General features: G+C 55.0%; 2 protein-coding genes across 3 annotated transcripts in view; one reads left to right on the top strand and one right to left on the bottom strand.

Moving 5' to 3' along the window:
• The window catches only part of SCNN1B (sodium channel epithelial 1 subunit beta), a 24,072-nt gene extending 11,331 nt beyond the window's left edge, over nt 1-12,741 (top strand). Inside the window, 9 exon segments of the mRNA XM_077760500.1 lie at nt 3,894-3,997; nt 6,219-6,382; nt 6,674-6,781; nt 8,729-8,846; nt 9,771-9,813; nt 9,815-9,890; nt 10,482-10,543; nt 11,593-11,668; nt 11,879-12,741. Coding sequence (XP_077616626.1) covers nt 3,894-3,997; nt 6,219-6,382; nt 6,674-6,781; nt 8,729-8,846; nt 9,771-9,813; nt 9,815-9,890; nt 10,482-10,543; nt 11,593-11,668; nt 11,879-12,259 — 1,132 coding nt within the window. The 3' untranslated portion in view covers nt 12,260-12,741.
• A 38-nt stretch (nt 12,742-12,779) lies between these two features.
• COG7 (component of oligomeric golgi complex 7) overlaps nt 12,780-17,799 on the bottom strand; it is an 86,214-nt gene continuing 81,194 nt past the window's right edge. Inside the window, exons 17-18 of one of the 2 annotated variants that reach the window (XR_013334230.1) lie at nt 14,186-17,071; nt 12,780-13,287 (exon numbers count right to left, since the gene is read on the bottom strand). Coding sequence is in view for 1 of the 2 variants with exons in the window: in XM_077760499.1 (XP_077616625.1) it covers nt 16,905-17,071 (167 nt within the window). In the remaining variant the exon portion in view is untranslated. Of the gene's footprint in view, nt 13,288-14,042; nt 17,072-17,799 lie in introns of those variants that run through there. The other variant, XM_077760499.1, reaches the window with a different exon arrangement.

The following is a 17,799-nucleotide window of genomic DNA, read 5'->3' as shown; positions in this document are numbered from 1 at the left end:
GTCCCAAGAAGGTTTTTTTGTTTTTGTTGGTTTTTTTTTTTTTTTTTTTTTGGTAGGGGTGAGGGGAATGCCTGGTTCTGGAGCAAGCGTGAGCCAATGCTGGGAGCAGCCTCTCCAGGTAAAGGGCGTTATCAACAAGCAAATAGTTGGCGAGTGCGGTGAGGCCGAGAGCACAGCCCTGGGCAGAAGGGGATCCGGCCGCACCCTGGGCTGCAGATGTCCAAGATGGTTTCTTGGGAACACTGTGTCCCCACACCCCTGGGGTGGGGTCTCTCCCTCCAGAAAGGTACCCAGCTTTAGCTGGTTTGCCTTGCTCTGTTCCTCCTGTGGCCACAGCCCTGATCCTACACAGACTCGGACTCCGTGATGCCCGCCCAAGGCCATTTCTTCCCCCTGGGCCTTTGCCTAGGCCATGTCCTCTGCGTGATGTGCCCTTTCTCCTCTCTAGCCCCTAGGCTCGGCTACCTCTTAGTCATGCTTAAAAGTCTCAGCTCAGGCCTCACCTCCTCCAAGAACCCTTCCATGACCCACATCCCCCCACACACCCCAGGGAGAATTAGGTGTCACTCCTCTGTGCTTATCTCTGCTGATACTCTTATCACATATTATAATTTACCCAACAAATATTTACTCAGTGTCTGTCTACCATGGGCCAGGCTCTGAGCACTGGGAACAGCCAGCTCTTATTGAGTATTTCATATGCTCAGCATCAACCCTTGCCCTAGTCCTTTTCGGCAGGTGCTATTGTAATCCCGGTGTTACGGGTGGGGAAAGCGACACACAGAGAAAGTTCACCAGCTACTCAGTGACAAAGCCAAAATTTGAATTCAGGCAGGCTGGCTCCCAGGCTTGGGATCTTAGCCTCTGAATGCTTTCTCCCTCAAGACAGACAGCTGCCCTTGCTGGGCTTCCCTTCTAACGCAGGAGGCAGCTGATAAGCAGTTAAATAAAGATCATTTCAGATTTTGATGCATGCAATCAGGGAGTAAGGCTTAGAACTGATCCAGTATGGAAGTGACTTTGCACAGGGAGTGCAGGGGGCGCCTCAGAGATGGAGAGAGGTGGATGGGCCAGAGGTACATTCTGGAAGGACCACGTCAACAGGATGCTGCTGAGTCTGCCACCCCACCACCCCCATAACTCTACGTTCCCCGCCACATGGTGAACTTCCAGGGCAGAACTCTGGTTCACCTCAGGTGTCCCCAGCCCAGTAAACACTTGTTGGATGAAGAAATGTGTTTTTTTCCCGATTTCCCTTTCACTGTCAAGAACACCGAAGCTCAGACGTTAAGAAAGCAGCTCAAATCTGTCTGCCAGGGTCAGCTCCCAGCTGGATCTCCCAGCCTGCCCCCGACCCACCTCATTCTGCCAGTGCACAGGGTGAGGCAAGTGGTGGAGGAAATGGCTTCCTAATCTGAACATGGGGGCAAATAACAGCTGACCTCATGGGGTGGTTTTGAGGACTGAATGAGAGAGGGTACACAGAAATGGGCAGCATGGTACTGGCCCCTGAAGGGTTTGCATCGTCAGTGTTTCAAACTTCAAAGTATTGGCTTAGAAGACAATGCTACATTTCTGTTGCTGTGTCTTCACTCAGCCCCCTTCCTTCCTGTTTTTAATAAAGTAAGAAAAACAGGGGCACCTGGGTGGCTCAGGCAGTTGAGTGTCCGATTCTTGATTCTGACTCAGGTCATGATCCCAGGGTCATGTGATCTAGTCCCACATTGGGTTCCATGCTCAGTGCAGAGCCTGCTTGGGATTCTTTCCCTCTCCCTCTGCCTCTCTCCCTCTCAAATAAAATTTTAAAAAAGGAAAAAAAAAACGGGACACCTGGTGGCTCAGTTAAGCATTCAACTTCGGTTCAGGTCATGATCTCAGTTTGTGAGTTTGAGCTGCGCATCGGACTCTGTGCTGAAGCTCGAAGGCTGGACCCTGCTTCAGATTCTGTGTCTCCCTTTCTGCCCCCTCCCTCATTTCCTGTGTCTCCCTCTCTATCTCCCCACCCCCGCCCACCTCTCTCAAATATAAATGTTAAAAAAAAAAAATAATTAGGTACACTAGGAAAAACAAAATAGAAAACACACAAAGACATTTTAAAAGTGATTCCTTATGGGGACCTGAGGACATACCTATAGACAGAATAGAGTATGATGACCTCACGAGGGCCAGACCCCATGGTCACGACTCACTTCCCCTCCCATCCTTTCTGTAGCAAAACCCAAACTCCAGGGTCTTTGACCTGTAAATAGCTCAGAATGTATCTGCAAAAGAGAAAGGCTTTTTTTAAAAAACAAAAAACCATAATACCATTATCCCACCTGAAAAAAAATTAACAATAATTCCTCAGTACCATCAACTGTTCAGTCATGTTCATGCTCATAAATGTCATATCTTTTTGCCTGTTTGCTTGTGTGAATCAGGATATAATTAAAGGCAGCATGTTCTTATTATGACCCAAGTCTNAAGCGAAAGTCGGACGCTTAACCGACTAAGCCACCCAGGTGCCCCAAGTCTTTAAAATTTCTATTAATCAAGAACCTGTGTTCCTTTTCCTTGCTTGCAGTGTGTTTGCTGAAGAAACTGGGTTGTTTATCCTGTTTCATTCCCAAGGTCAGGATTTTGCAGGTTGACTTTCTGTGGTGTCTTTGAACTTGTTCCTCTGTCTCCACTATTTCCTGTAAATGGCAGTTAGAGACAGATGCACAGTACTATGTGGGGCTGTTTTTTATTTATTTTTAAGATTATTTATTTTTGGAGAGAAAGAGAACAAGGGAGGACCAGTGAGATCGAGAGAGAGAGAGAGAGAGAGAGAGAGACTGACTCCTAAGCAGGCTCTGCACTGTCAGCACAGAGCCCGAGGCAGGGCTCAAACTCACGAACTGTGAGATCATGACCTGAGCTAAAACCGAGAGTCAGATGCTTAACTGACTGAGCCACCCTGGCGCCCCCAGTTTTTATCTTTTATTAGCAAGGCCACCTCCTCAGCAGCGTGTGCTCTTCCCTCGGTTGGCACGCAGCATTGGCCACCAGCAGTGTGCAGTGCCCAAACCCATTCATTCATCAGGGGTGTGACGTCTCATTGTATCGCTGCCTCTTCAAACCAGAACGGTTATAACAGCTGTATTACAAGAAGAAGAAAAAAGTCTGAGGGAGCCATCGATTAGAAGAAACTTAAAAGATATATCAACCAATCACCTGTTAACCTCATCTGGAACCTGAGTTAAACAAACAAATTATAAAAACAAAATTGACATTTAAGAGACAATTGAACTTTGAATATTTAATCGTCTTAAGGAATTTTTGTTATGTTTAACATGGTAAGAGCAGTAATTTGAAAAGACTTTTCACTTTCCAAGATACATCTGGAAATGTTTACAAATAATATGATGTGTGAGATTTGCTTGAAAATAATATGGGAAGGGGATAGGGCGGGGTGGGCAGAGATGAAGCATTAGTCGCCGTGCGGTGAGGATTTTGGAAGCTGGTGGTGGGTTTTGTTGTTTCGACTTTCTGTGTGTGTTTGAAATGTTCCATATCCAAAAAAGTCTTTTTCTGACTGAATTCTTTTGAAACTGCGTTATATTGTTGCTGCTGCCGTGAACATCTTTATGGAAATACTTCTTGTTGTTGTTGACGTATTTCCTTAGGAAGCCTTTCCAGGATATCACAGAGGACCCTGAATAGGGTTCCACACGCCTCATTATGAAGCCCTCTCTTTCCCTGGTCTCCGTTTGGCCCTCCTGATTCACCCCTCTCTGACCCACCATCTCAGCCACCTTCCTCTCTCTTTGAGTTCCCGGCTTGCCCATCTCCCCTCCACCATGCCCCGGACCGCAGTCAGGGAGGCACCTGCTGGGGTGGGCCCTGATCTCTAACTGAGGTGTTTCTTTCAGGAACTTCACGACCATCTTCCACCCTGATTATGGAAACTGTTACATTTTCAACTGGGGCATGACGGAGAAGGCACTCCCTTCAGCCAACCCTGGAGCTGAGTTTGGTGAGTTTTGGCTCATCATGGGGCTAGAGCCATGGGGCTTTAAATCCTCACCACATGGGGCCAAAAGACCAAAGGGCCATCAGCTGTCGAGGGGCAGGGCCTGGATTAGACAGGAGGCAGCACAGGGAGGGGCGGCCTCTTCTGTGAGTGGGAAGCCATTCCCTTGTCCACACCAAATGAACAAACCTTTTTAAAAATTTTAGAGAAAGGAAGAGTTCCATTCGAGCCCACATTAGGACAGCTGCCCAGGATACATGGCCTTCACAAGGAAGGGAGTGCTCCGGGAAAGGAAGTTCGGTGCAGGGTAATATATGTTTTTTACATAAACAGTTACAAAGCATCATGATAAAGAACGTTGCAGAAAGTTAGACCTTATCTTATGCTTTTAGTATCTGCAAGACTGTATGATTTTAATCTCATGGGAGCCAGGGAGGTTTTTTTCTTTTTCTTTATATTTGGAATGTTCCTTTTTGATTCTTTGTTTTTAACAAAGTAGATGTACAGTGTGTGCTTGGGTTTAGAAATAGAACCATGCTTTGAGATTTTGGTGGACTTATTTTGACTTTGGTAAATGTTAAAGTACAGCCTCCCCGGGAGCCCGGAAGCAGGGCCCAGGTATGTTAAGAATTGGAAATTTCTTTTATCACCCTCACTCAACTCCCGTAAACACTTGGGGTGGGGACTGGTATTCCCATTTTGCTGATGGGAGGCAAGGATCAGCAATTCAAGCTCCTGCATCCAAGTGAAACCCCAGTTCAACCACTGACCCCCCAGTGATCCTGAGATCAAGTCTGGACTTCTCGAAGCCTTGGTCTCCCCAAAGACAGTAGATGGTAGCACCATAGAGCAGATGGTGTATAGCCCGTGGAATCGCTATGACGTAACACAGCCACCTGCTTAGCACCATGCCGGGCAAATACGAAACGCTTCGTCCCTGCCGGATATTCTTGGAAGGTTTAAATAACTTGCCCAAGAGCACAGTTAACATGCGGCAGAGCCCATACTCTTACTTAGCCCCATTGCTAAATCCAGTTCTTGAACGAAACACAGAGAGGGTGAAGGATTGATGGAAGCAGGGGAACAGGAAGTGGTCAATGACAGAGGTCACTGCATTGCCCCATCTCTAGGGAAACTCTCACGGTGGCCTCAGGATGGCTTCAGCATTCCAGCTGTGACCCAGGCACAGGTGGGAGCCATCCTTCCTCCCATGAGCTTCTGACCTCAGATTCCAGGAGTCAGGCTGTCATCCTATCAGGGCTGTTGGTCAGAAGGGGCACAGGGGGGGCCACTGACTGCCCTTCTGCCAGCCACTGTGTCCCTGAAATCTCTGTGCCTCACAGAGGTGCTGATCATGATTGAGACTAATGAGTCTCATGATTGATTCTAAGGAGCTCAGCTGCCTGTGTTAGAACCCCAACAATTCCCCTTTCGTCCTAGTGACCCTGGACAAATCTTTTCACCTCTCTGTGCCTCGGTTTCCTCACCTGTAAAATGGGGATGATAATAATAGCAGTTTAATAAGGTACTTGGCCCAGCACTCAGCACATAGTGAGTGCTCGATAAATACTAGCTTGTTGTCCTACCCACCCAGCATAGTCTTATGGTGCATAACATAGGGGTCTGGTCTCTGTGCACGAGAAGGGAACCATCAAGTGGGGGAGGAAGACCGACAATAAGAGAATCATGTAAGGGAGGCACATACTTGGGAGGAAAGTTCCAGAGCTAGAAGAGCAAATAACAAAGACCCTTAGACCTTGCTTTGGAGTCCAGGAAGGCTTCTGGAGGAAGTGAAACAGGCTGAGATCCAAAGGAAGAGCAGGAGGATCTTGAGGGGCTAGGTGGGGACATAATTCCGGAGTAAGGGAACAGCATTCTTGAGGCTTTTGTAAAGGCCCAGCAGCAGGCAGGAGTGTGGAGGCCAAAAGGGACTGACTGAAGAGAATGAGGACCCGTGTGGTTGGAGGTGGGGCGGTGCTGTGCTGTGCCTCTGGATGCACCTGCCACATGGAAAAGAGATTATGGGGGCAGAGGGGAGACATGGCGGCTTGGACTAGGATGGGGGCCTTGGAGAAGGCAAGAAGTCTCATTTTTGCAAGGTGGAGCCAGTTTCCTTGATGGGCTCTGGAAGTCCTCTTGGCTCTGGGGGTTGGAGGCTTGGATAGGTGGGTGATGGGTCTCCCTTCAGCCTTGGTGAGCAGCCCTCGGCCCCACCTTCCCACAGGGCTGAAGCTGATACTGGACATAGGCCAGGACGACTATGTGCCCTTCCTCACGTCTACGGCCGGTGCCCGGCTGATGCTCCATGAGCAGAGATCATACCCCTTCGTCAAAGACGAGGGCATCTACGCCATGTCCGGGACCGAGACATCCATCGGGGTGCTGGTGGTATGGCCGCAGCCAGAGGGGACTGAGGTGGAAGCCCATCTGCCCAGGGCTGAGCTGCCCCCACCCCCACCGTGGCCCATTCCTGCCTTGTCTTCTGGCTGGAATCCCCTCCCCCCAATCCCAGCCTAGGGCGGCCATGCTATAGGGGTAAACGGGCACCTTCTGGCATCTATTGGGGCCTATGACTTCCCACCCCCTTTCGGCATCCTCACCACCACCCGTGGGAGGGAGGAACAAAGGGGGCCTCCTCGGGGTGACCGGGGTCTCCAAGAGCAACCTCTCTGGACACAGGACAAGCTGGAGCGCAAGGGAGAGCCCTACAGCCAGTGTACCATGAACGGCTCCGATGTCCCCGTGCGAAACCTTTACAGCGACTACAACACCACCTACTCCATCCAGGTGAGAAGCCTGCATGGGCCTCGGGACGTGGGGCCGGTCTGTGTCTACCAGGCAGGGGCTCTGGGGGAGCTGGGCCCGGCAAGGCGGGCTCCGCTGGATTTCTGTAGGTGACCATGGGGTGGTTTGGCAGGTTTGGCGGCCCTTGGGGCTGTGGAGCTGGTCCAGTCCCTGGGTGCTCTCTGGGTCCCGGGGCTGGCCACTGCTCGTCCCCCATAGGCAGGGATGCCTTTTGGGTGTGCCCAGAACACGGGGGTCTCACTCTGGAGTCTCCAAGAAGAACCCTCGTGTGGGAGAGAGGCTGTGCTAAGGGCTCACGTGTATTGCGGCATCATGTGATCCTTTCAACACCCCATGGGGCAAGAATAGCATTCGTTATATATATAACATTTATTTGTTCTAATTATTAATATACGAAGAGTAGCAGGCTTATCGTGTGCTAGGCAGGCACTGTTCCAAGTGCTTTACACACATTAATTCATTTAATCCTCACAACAATGCCGAGATGTAGGTAAGATTATTAGGAATGAGGAAGCTGGGATTTACAGGCCCCAGTGCAAACGCCTCATCAATTTACCTAAGTCCCTCTTTGTATCCAGCCTCAATTCCCCTCGCTGCAGCTGGAGCTTCCCTTTCACTCTGACCTCCAGGGTCAGCCTGGGGGCCCTGTCCTAAGACTCAGCTCCAGTGGAGACAGTCTGAACCTCTGCACAAGTGACAGAAGTGACTGCTCTATCACACCTCTCCCCCAGCCCAGGCTGCCTTTGCAGATAAGGAAGCTGAGGCATAACTGGGGGGCAGTCTAGTGCCTGCCTCTGTGCCTGAGAGCCCCGAGTGTGGCGTGGACTTCTTTTGCCTCCATTACTGGAAATCTACCCACCCTCCGGCCCACCCTGCCTGGCTGACCTGTCCACCCCACACTATGACTTGGCCAGTTTGGCCACCTTCCATCTGGAGGGGCTTCTGTCTGCAGTGAGGAACTTGGAGGAATCTTCTGAGCTTCTGCAGAGATAGGCAGTCAGCACAGGGAGGTGAGGAGCACAGAGACGGAGGCCACAGAGGCATCCATCAGGCCCAACCTTAGTCACCTCATTCCAGAAAAACCTCAGCTCTCGCTTCGTCCAGTGCAGTAGCCCCATGGGCCAGAGACCTTGGCAAAGACCCAGGCCCTGGTCAGGCATTCTGCCTGCACTGCCCCCACCCCCAGCCTCTGTCATGGGGCCTGGGGAGGACTCCTACCTTCCAAGTGAGACAGTGAGGTCTGGAGGAATGGGAGACCCTTGCCTCCCTAGTCAGAGCCCCTCGTGTGACCCCTCTAGGCCGTCACCCCTCTGTTCCTCCCGGCTGTGCTCACAGGGAGGCCACAGTCCTGTCTGGAGAACACGATAGGACAGGGTGCACTAGGGTGAGAAGGGGCACGCCCAGGAGCAGAGGCACGCACAGAGGGGGCAGGCTCTGTGGCTGGTGGGGCCGAGCCGGGGAGAGCAGGGGAGAGCGAGGGTCGGAGCCAGGGGTCCTCCATGCGTGGACAATCGGAGACACGTGAGTAACAGCCACTCCCGTTCCCTGCCTGGTGCCAGGCCCTCCTCACCTTAGCCCACAGTTGTGACAGTCACCCTGTTTCACCTGAGTGACCGCAGGACACATAGCTGACTCTCAGTGTGCTGGAACCAGGTCGGGGTGACCTGAAACCCCAGTAGTGTTTGGAATAAGCCACCCCTCCCTGTGCCGTGTGTGGGGCACCAGCTCTGAAAGGCTGCAGGGCTGTCCCTCAGAGAGTGGAGTCTGGCCTGAGTCCCTCTGCAGGGACCGGGGACAGGGAAGGTCAGCCACACCTGACTGCAGGGTCAGTAGGTGTAGCTCTTCAGCTGGAGGGACCCCTCCCCTGGCTCCTGGGCTGCGTGGAGGCATCACAGCCACATCCGTGTCCCCCTCCTCCCACCACCACAGGCCTGTATCCGCTCCTGTTTCCAAGACCACATGATCCGGAACTGCAGCTGCGGACACTACCTGTACCCCCTGCCCCGCGGGCAGAGATACTGCAACAACCGGGAGTTCCCCGACTGGGGTGAGTGGGGGGCCCCTGCCTGCCCGGGCTCTGACCATACAGACAGGCTTGTGGCCTCCGCAGTCCGCAGCCCTCCTCCCCAACACCCCGGGGCCCCCCTCCGTCCTGGTGCACACATGTACCATGTGGACACCCATGCGTGCAGCTGCTGGCAAGCACACGTGTGTGTTTACATTTTCACATGCATGCGGGAGAGGACACGGGGGCACTTGGGGCTGCAGTGCTGTCCACACACGTGGACAGCCTGGGTTGCTTCCGTGTTTGCATCCGTGCGCATTGGTTTGCATGCCCGCAGTGTGTGCGCTCGACTGTGCACCCACAGGGCCACATGTACCAGCCTCAGCATGTGTGTCTGTGTCTGTGGGCTCATCGGGTGTCTCTGTGGGGGGCTGGGAGGGAGGGGACACCGAGGTGGCCTCCAAGGCTTTGAGGCCCGAAGTCACAAGAGGAGGAGGAAGCTGTTCTTGCTCACTCTGAGCTGGAGTCCAGGCCTGGGGCCATGGTGGCCTGGAGTACAAACATGATGGATGTTGTCAGCGGCAGAGAGAGTCCCACCACCTAAAGCCAACAATACATGTAGACAAGAGGGGGAAACCATCCTTTCCAGCCACCATCCCTTCACGCATGACCCCATGACCACTGCCCAGCCTGGAATGGGGACGACCAGCAGAGCAAAGCTGCTCGGCTCCTACTGCGCTGAGTCTGGGCTGTCTGGGGAGAGGCCCCCCACCCTCGGGGCCAGGCTGGGGCAAACCTACCTGGACATGGAGCAGGGTGGGAAGGGGTGACCCTCCACAGAGACGACTCCCCCTCCTGGGTAGCCATGGCCAGGGGGTAGGGGGCAGCCCTGGGATCAGAGGAGGAGAGGAAAATGTCTAGAAAGCCCCCACTCTAAGTCTCTCACCCCCAACCCACCCTGCTCAGCTTACTGTTACTCACACCTACGCATGAGCGTGGCCCAGNCAGGGCTGCCTTCTCTCTCCCAGTGACACCCAGTACAAGATGACCATCTCCATGGCTGACTGGCCCTCAGAGGCCTCTGAGGTGAGTCGCTGGAGTGGCCAGGCTCCGGGCCGCCCACCTTTGGGCTAGGGACAGGTCTGGGCGTAGGCCTGTGGGCTCTTTGTGCCTCCACTAGTGTCTCCCAAAAGCGCTGTGCTGGCGACACAGCAGTGAACGAGACCGGCACAGTCTGTTGCTCTTACGGAGCTTACATTCTGGTGGGAGAGAGACAATATGTAGACGTTAGGTCACTTCACAGGGTGACAAGGGTAGGAAGTAAGCCGGACGACTGGGGAGTAACCAGGGGAAACCGCGGCAGACAGAGTGCTCAGGAAGAGCTCCCTGCACACGTAGCATGTGAGGCAGGGCTGGGGAGGGGGAGCCGGGCAGAGGAGGGAGAGAGCTGGCGCAGGGTGGCCGGGCCTCTGGGGGAAGACTGGGGACCAGAGCGTGCCTTCTCCCCGTAGCAGCCGCCGCGGTGGGCACTACTCTTACCTACCTCCTCCCAGGGCCGGCACATGGTCCCGGGGGCTTCGGGAAGCGGCCGGGCTGTGGCCTGCCTCCCCCATGGGCCTGTGATTGGGACGGGAGGCTGCAGGTGCCATTTTTTTCAGCTGTTTTCTTGGATTCCAGGATTGGATTTTCCATGTCTTGTCTCAGGAGCGGGACCAAAGCACTAATATCACCTTGAGCAGGTGAGCTTAAGTTAGAGTCTTAGGGGCTGGGGAATGCAGAAAACAGGAGGCACCAGAACCTCAGCGGAGGGGGTTGGATACACAGCAGATACTCAGACACCTTCTCACACTGGTCAGACCCAGGAGGAAGCCTGAAGGGGGCAGCACTGGAAACGAGAGGGAGACCAGCCAGTGGGACTCAGAGTCTGCCCCTTCCCAAAGGCGAGCCTATTTCTCCATATGTCACCTGCTCATCCACCCGTCCTTCATCCGTCCTTCTACCCACCCATCTGTCCATCCCACCCATCCGTCCTTCCAGAATTCTACCTATCCCTCTAGCCACTTACCCATCCACCCACCCATCCAACCTCCCATCCATCCACTCGTCACCCACCCACCCATCATTCATTCCCCTATTATCCTCCATCCACTCCTCCATCTTCCCATCCATCAAATACAAACACAGGTCACACCGTCCGGGAGCTCCAGTCTAGAGGACAGTATGCCAGCAGGGCTTCTGCTGAGGAGAGTCTATACAAGACCCTTCCTTTGGGAGCACAGCAGGGAAGGAGCTGTCTGCCTGGGAGAAGGGAGGGGACACGAGCCAGCTCTCCAAGGAGAAGCAGGAGCTGCTCAGACAAGTAAGAGGCAGAGATGTCGAGGCAGACGCCTGGAGGTACGAGAGAGCATAGCTCTTCCGAGAACTACCAGGTGTAAAGGGGAAGCCCACTTGAGCAACTTTCTGTGCCCCGGGTGCCCTGATGAAGGAACAAGGCTTAGGACTCTGTACAGAGCCTGTGTATGGGCTGGGCGCCCGGGGGTGGGAGAGGGGAGCCCAGACCGGTCTGGGGCCCACAGGAGCGATGCTGGGCAGAGAGGCTCCATGTGGCCCCAAGGCCCAGAGGGGCCAGGAAGGGCAGCACTTTGGGCTTCTGCTTGGACCTCACTGTTCATGGCAGTGGACATGTGAGAAGCTCCAGCCAGAGGACCGGGGCCCCCGGCTGCCTTTCCTGTGAGCGTGTCGGTGTGTCTTGGGGAGGGGTCACCAGCCCTTCTTATTGCTCTTACAGGAAGGGAATTGTCAAGCTTAACATCTACTTCCAAGAATTCAACTATCGCACCATTGAGGAGTCCGCAGCCAATAACGTGAGTCTGGGGGCTCCTGACATCCGAGCCCAACAGGGGAAATAGAGTCCCTAAAGGAGGTACAAGTGGTTTCCCCTGGGCTGACATGGTCACCCCATCCCCCTTCCCAGCCGAGGGCCCACCTCACAGGAACCCGGGAGGCGGGGCTCAAGGCAGGAATTTGTGGCCTGACCCCCAGGCCTGCCAGCCTCAGCCGCCTGCTCTCCATAGATTGTTTGGCTGCTCTCAAACCTGGGTGGCCAGTTTGGCTTCTGGATGGGGGGCTCGGTGCTGTGCCTCATCGAGTTTGGAGAGATCCTCATCGACTTCGTGTGGATCACCATCATCAAGCTGGTGGCCTTGGCCAAGAGCCTGCGGCAGAGGCGGGCCCAGGCTCGCTATGCCGGCCCGCCGCCCACCGTGGCTGAGCTGGTGGAGGCTCACACCAACTTCGGCTTCCAGCCTGACGTGGCCAGGCCGGGCCCTGACCCCGGGACCTATGCCGGTGAACAGACCCTGCCCATCCCGGGCACCCCACCCCCCAACTACGACTCCCTCCGTCTGCAGCCACTGGATGTCATCGAGTCGGACAGTGAGGGCGATGCCATCTAGACCCAGGGAGCCCAGAAGTCAGATCCGAGAAGCCAAGGTCACTGCCCAAGGCTTCACTTTGCAGTGCTCTCCCCAGAGGGCGAGAACGATGGGTCTCTGAAGCCAGAGTCTGTGTCCCTCTACAGAGAGACCAGCGGCTCCTGGGTCACGGTGCTGGTACAGATACGGGAAATGTGTACTCATTCGGTTCCTGCCTTACCTCCATCCTGGCCTGATCTTTGGCTGGGACGTCCCCAGCCAGGCTCTGGAGACCCTGGCACACCCTCCCCTGCAGACACGCTGGTTTCCTCCCGGTGCCAGTCACCGTCCGCTCCAGAGACACACAGGCGGGCATGCTGGGGGTCTGTCCCCAGACCTAGCAGTCTTTTCCGTGCTGGGCTGAGCTCTGCCAACGGGCTGAGTGGGGGCAGCAGTTGGGCACAGCAGGAAGAGCATCAGGACCAGGGGCGGGGGGGGGCAGGGGGGCCTGCTGCCAGGTGGCACATGTTATGTTCTAGAAAATAAAAGTAGAAAACAGAACTGAGCTTCGTTTTTTTATTGGACTGGGCACTCCAGATGCCCTGACACACCCATACTGGCTTGGAAGCAAGGATCTGGCCAAGGGAAGGCCCCCAAGCAGGTGATTTTTAAGGTTCCTCTCGGGCTGTCCCTGAGGCAGTGGACTTAATGACTTTTTCCATGCCATCCACCATACTTGTGTGTACGGCGGGGACAGAGCGGGAGAGGGAAATTCTCAAGCAGCTCAAATGATGTCTCGGGGGCCTCTGCTTTCCCAGGCAGGCTCTCCTCACATCACAGCAAGACAGCCCGTCTGCAACCCCGGACTCCCGAGCTCCCCAAACAGGAGGCAGTACCTTCTTTCCAGTTGTCTCAGCAAGTTCCCCGGGCGGACTGTCACTGGTCACTGGGTCACGTGCCTGTCTCTGACCCAATCAGTGTGAGCAGCTGGACAGGCTGCTTGGATTGGTCAGGTGCCCCCAGCAGAATCACATGGTCCTATGGTGGTGGGGGGGTCATGGCTCCAAGGACTGCCAGATAAAATACAGGCTGCCAAGTTATGTATGAATTTCAGATACATAACAAATTAATTTTTTTAAGCTTACTTAGTAGGAGAGGAGTAGAGAGAATTACAAACAGGCTCCGCACTATCAGCACAGTGCCCCATGAAGGGCTCAAACTCATGAATCATGAAATCCCGACTGGAGCCAAGATCAAGACCCCAGTGCTCAACCAACTGAGCCACCCAGGCTCCTCAACCACAAAATATTTTAGTACAAGTAAATCCATGTAATATTTGGGGCATGTTAATCATTATTTTTCTGAAATTCGAATTTAACTGAGCATCTTGTATTTTTAATTGCTACATACGGGAACCCTGATGGCTCTCCCCAGAGAGAGCAGGAGCTGTTGCCAGAGAAGAACAGGGTCTGTCAGGTGCCGACGGCGGACCACCTATCAGCCCCAGGCACGAAGGAGCCCTGACTTTAGAGCCTGGGCATCTGAGGGCCCAGCCCTGCCGGGCTGGAGCAGCAGACAAGCCGGCCTCCCGTTAAGTGCCCACAGTGGCACCTGTGGGGGAAGGAGGTGCCACAGACTTGGTGCCACTGTGGCCAAAGGCAGCACCGTCAGGGACTGTGCAGAGGGCCCCGGGGGAAACCGGTTCCCAGCTCGGGGCCAGGCGAGTCTGCAGGCTGGAGTCGCAGTCCTTGGCGGTCACCACTTTACTCCTAAGACTACTGCCTTCATCATTAGNAACCGGGTTCCCAGCTCGGGGCCAGGCGAGTCTGCAGGCTGGAGTCGCAGTCCTTGGCGGTCACCACATTTACTCCTAGGACTACTGCTTTCATCATTACGGAGAGTTGTCGCCACACTCACTGTTATTTGTTGTTGGCATCAAATAATGGCTACATTGTATCAGACACTTACCACAGGCTAGGCGCCAGGCCAAGTATTTTGTAAGTCTTACTCCATTTAATTCTCATAACCACCAAGAAGTATTAGCATCCCATCTTACAGGTAAGCAAACTGAGACTCAGGGAGGCGAAGTCAGATGCCCGAGATCACTCTTCCAGTTAGGGACAAAGGTAGAACTCCAGCCTCCTCCTCTTGCTGCCAGTGGTCATAAGAATGCCGCCCGTCCCTTACAGGCACCCGGGGCTTCCGTCCTTACTACCTCATCCGATACTGTGGGGCAGGCAGAGCACTGACTATGATTGACCTCCTTTCGCCAGCTCTCTGGTCACATTAATGTGAGCTGACTTAAGCTAAGAAAGGAAATCCATTGGTTCTTGTAATAAAAGTCCAGGGATCGCAGGCATGGCTGTATCCAGGGGTTCACCTAGATCTGGCGATTTGTTTCTCCAGCTCCTGGCTTTATTTTCCTCTGTGTCGACGTCCCTCTCAAATAGATTCTCTCCGTGTGCTGCTCTTCCCCCAACAGGTTCCAGGCTCCATTCTGTCCGCTGAGCAACTTCAGTGGGAAGACAGCTCCCCTTTCTTGCACAGTGTCCCAGCAAAGGCCCCGAGAAGGAAGGCCATTGGATCGGCCTGGGCCACATACTCATCCTGAACTGAGAGGTTCTGTTCAGGAAGTTTTGCAGCAGGAGTGGGAAGGGTGCTCCCTGCCCTCAGAGCCTCTGTGTGGACGTGTCAGAGCAGGGCCAGGCCAACCGTGGGCAGTGGTTGCCATCCCTGTGCTCAGGGGAGCCCTGGGGGCCGGGGTGAAGATGGATGATGCCCCGTCTCTGAAGCAGGCTCTGAGGCAGGCAGGCAGGTTCCCCTCATCCCTCCAGATCTGGAGGAGAGGAGCTCTGTCCTGTTCCCACCCTGGGGCCATCAGAGCCTTTCAGGGCTGAAAAATTAGGCTGGCGGGATCCAAGGTGCCCAGACAATAGCATTCGTAATTCCCCTACCCCAAAAGGGAGGGTAGGTTACAGACACCGGAGACTACGAAATTAACATTCACTGTGCACTTGCCGCGTGCTTCGCTTCTGCTGTATCTCAGTGGCTCTTCAAATAATGCTGGATTAGGGACCACCGTGGCTCCCATTTTTCACATTAGGAAATGAGGCTCAGAGACTTGACGTGACTTCCCCAAGGTCACAAGGTTGGGAGGTGGCAAAGCCAGGAATCAAGCGGCTCTCACAGACACCGGCGCAGAGGTCACCCCAGCGAGGTTTCTACTTTCCCCAGCACGCTTCCCCTTCCAGGCTTCCTGCTCTCGCTTCTTCAAGGCAGGAGCCAGGCTCGGTCCCTGCCAGGGACAGTCTGTGATCCACCACATGAGAAACCAAAATATTTTTGTTGGTGCGGGCTCACGGTTCTCTCGGGGCCAGCAAAACTGGTTCTGGGCATGTGAGGACAGAGCGTGCAGGAGCCCCTGGATGATGGAGCCAGTGCGACGCTGGCCCCGGCAGCCTGGAGGGGCCGGTTCATGAGGGCGGAGTGGGGCGGCGTTGCTCCAGAGGGCTGGCCGAGCAGGGGTGCGGCGGGGGCGAGGTGGTGCCGCCTGCTGCGTGGTCAGCACTGCAGAGCCCAGCCCCTTACACCTCTCCCGCCCAGTTCCTTTGGCTGTAAGACAGCGGGGATACTCGCCACCTCGGAGGCCGTGCAGAGGCGTGAGAGAGGCTGAGAAACTCGGGCAGGAGGCCGTTCCCAGCCTCACCTGCAGCCGGGGGGATGCCTGGGGACCAAGAAGCAAGTCGCGGGGGCCCCTGGGGGGGCCTTTGCCTCCACAGTGAGAGGGACCACGCCCTCTGCCTTCGCCCTCCCAGAATGCCGGTGCGATGCCTGCAGCTGCAGGAGTCGGCCCACCCGGAGGAGGCTGCCAGCACACGAGGAACAGTCGCCGGGAGGCTGGTCCTGGTCCTGACTCCATCCAGCCACCGAGTCAGTCCCCACAGCCACCACCGTGTGAGAAATCGATTCCTATTTGCTAAAGTAACTCAAATTACATTACTCTGTTATTTGTGGCCAATTACAGTCTTAACAGACACAGAAGCTATTGGCAAAAATCCTGATAAAAAATCCACACGATCCTGAGAATTTTAAAACAGGACAAAGCAAAAGCCTGAGTCCTCACCACGGCCTGCAGGCCAGCCTGTGGTCTGGCCCCCACCACCCCTCTGACCCAACTTTCTATTTCCAGGCCACTGGCCTTGGATGTGCCCCCGGGGCCTGGCCCACCAGGGTCCCTCATTGCCATACCCGCGTCTGCCCTGTCGGTGTGGGGGCTGCCCTTGCCCAGATGCGCTCTACTTCCCTGGCACCACGGTCTGACATCATCTTCTTTGTGCTTCTCCCCCTCCTTCCTGGCCGGGTCGCAGTGCCTGGAGCACGGCACAGGCGGGGCACCCCGATATTCACAGAGGAAAGGAAAGAAAATGGCTTTCTTTTCACAGTATTTATCAATTCCCTTTTCAAGACAGGCTCTTTTAGAAAATCATCCAAAAACCCCGCTCTGATAAATAATATACATCTAATTAGAACCTTTTTTTTTTTTTGATTATACAAATGAACCGTGCCTTTTAAAGACAAATACTGCCCAATACCGGGCAGATTTTTTAAGCAAACTCCATCCCGGAAGTTGCTGTGACCCCAGGACCCCAGGCCTGTGCCTCTTCTCGACCGGGTGCCCGGGCGGGGGTCAGTACTCCACGCCCCGCATGGCAGCCACCGTGGCGGCGAGGCGACGGGGCAGGCCTTTGCTGAGCTGCCTGTAGTCCTCGGGTCTGCTCTTCAGGAGAGTCCCGATGCTCTGCAGGGGGCGGGACGGCTGCAGGCCCAGGGCGTCCATCACGTTGATCAGGTAGTCTGTGGGGGAGGAGGGGCAGACAGGCGCAGCTGAGCACCCAGCGCCGCGCGGGCCAGGGCCCTAAAGGCCTTCCTGAGGCAGGAACAGAGATGCCCGCCCCAAAATCCACTCTGCCCCCACCGGCCAGGCCTTTACTCTGAGGGTTTTCCCATGAGGACTAAACCTACCGTGAACTTGGCCTGAGTCCAGGAATTCTACCTGAATAAAGGACTAGCCAACCCCACAGCGTCCCCACCACCCGACCACACGCTCAGCTCTCCAGCCGGGCCAGCTGACCTCACCCAAAGCTCTCTACTGGGACTCCTGTGACTTACTGGCCACACCCCCCAGGGGACCCCACTGACCACATGGAGAACCCGAGGAGTCAGGGGACACACCACGAAATCACCATCGGTGCCTGAGGCGGTGGCCCGGAGCACTGCGGTTCCCACTCTAACCCCCTGGGGTACCAGTTGAAGACACATTCCCGAGCCCACCCAGACCACGTCAGTGAGAGTCTCCACGAGGTGGTTCGAGGACCCTGTCCTCCTACAAAGCAGCCCCATGACTCTAACCAACACTGGCAGAGCGGGGAAGGGAGAAGACTGTTTCCAGGTTCGGGTGAGCTCAGTGAAGTCCTTTCTCGCTGCGTCTCTGCTTCCTTCCGTCGATGCCGTGTGGTCAAGAGGATGAGATGGGACAAAGGCCATGGAAGCATGTGTCACGGGGGTAACCGTGCTGCCCCGAC

Source organism: Crocuta crocuta, unplaced genomic scaffold (assembly GCF_008692635.1).
Source record: "Crocuta crocuta isolate KB4526 unplaced genomic scaffold, BGI_CrCroc_1.0 scaffold73, whole genome shotgun sequence".
NCBI lineage: Eukaryota > Metazoa > Chordata > Mammalia > Carnivora > Hyaenidae > Crocuta > Crocuta crocuta.
This window is presented reverse-complemented; position numbering and strand designations above follow the sequence as displayed.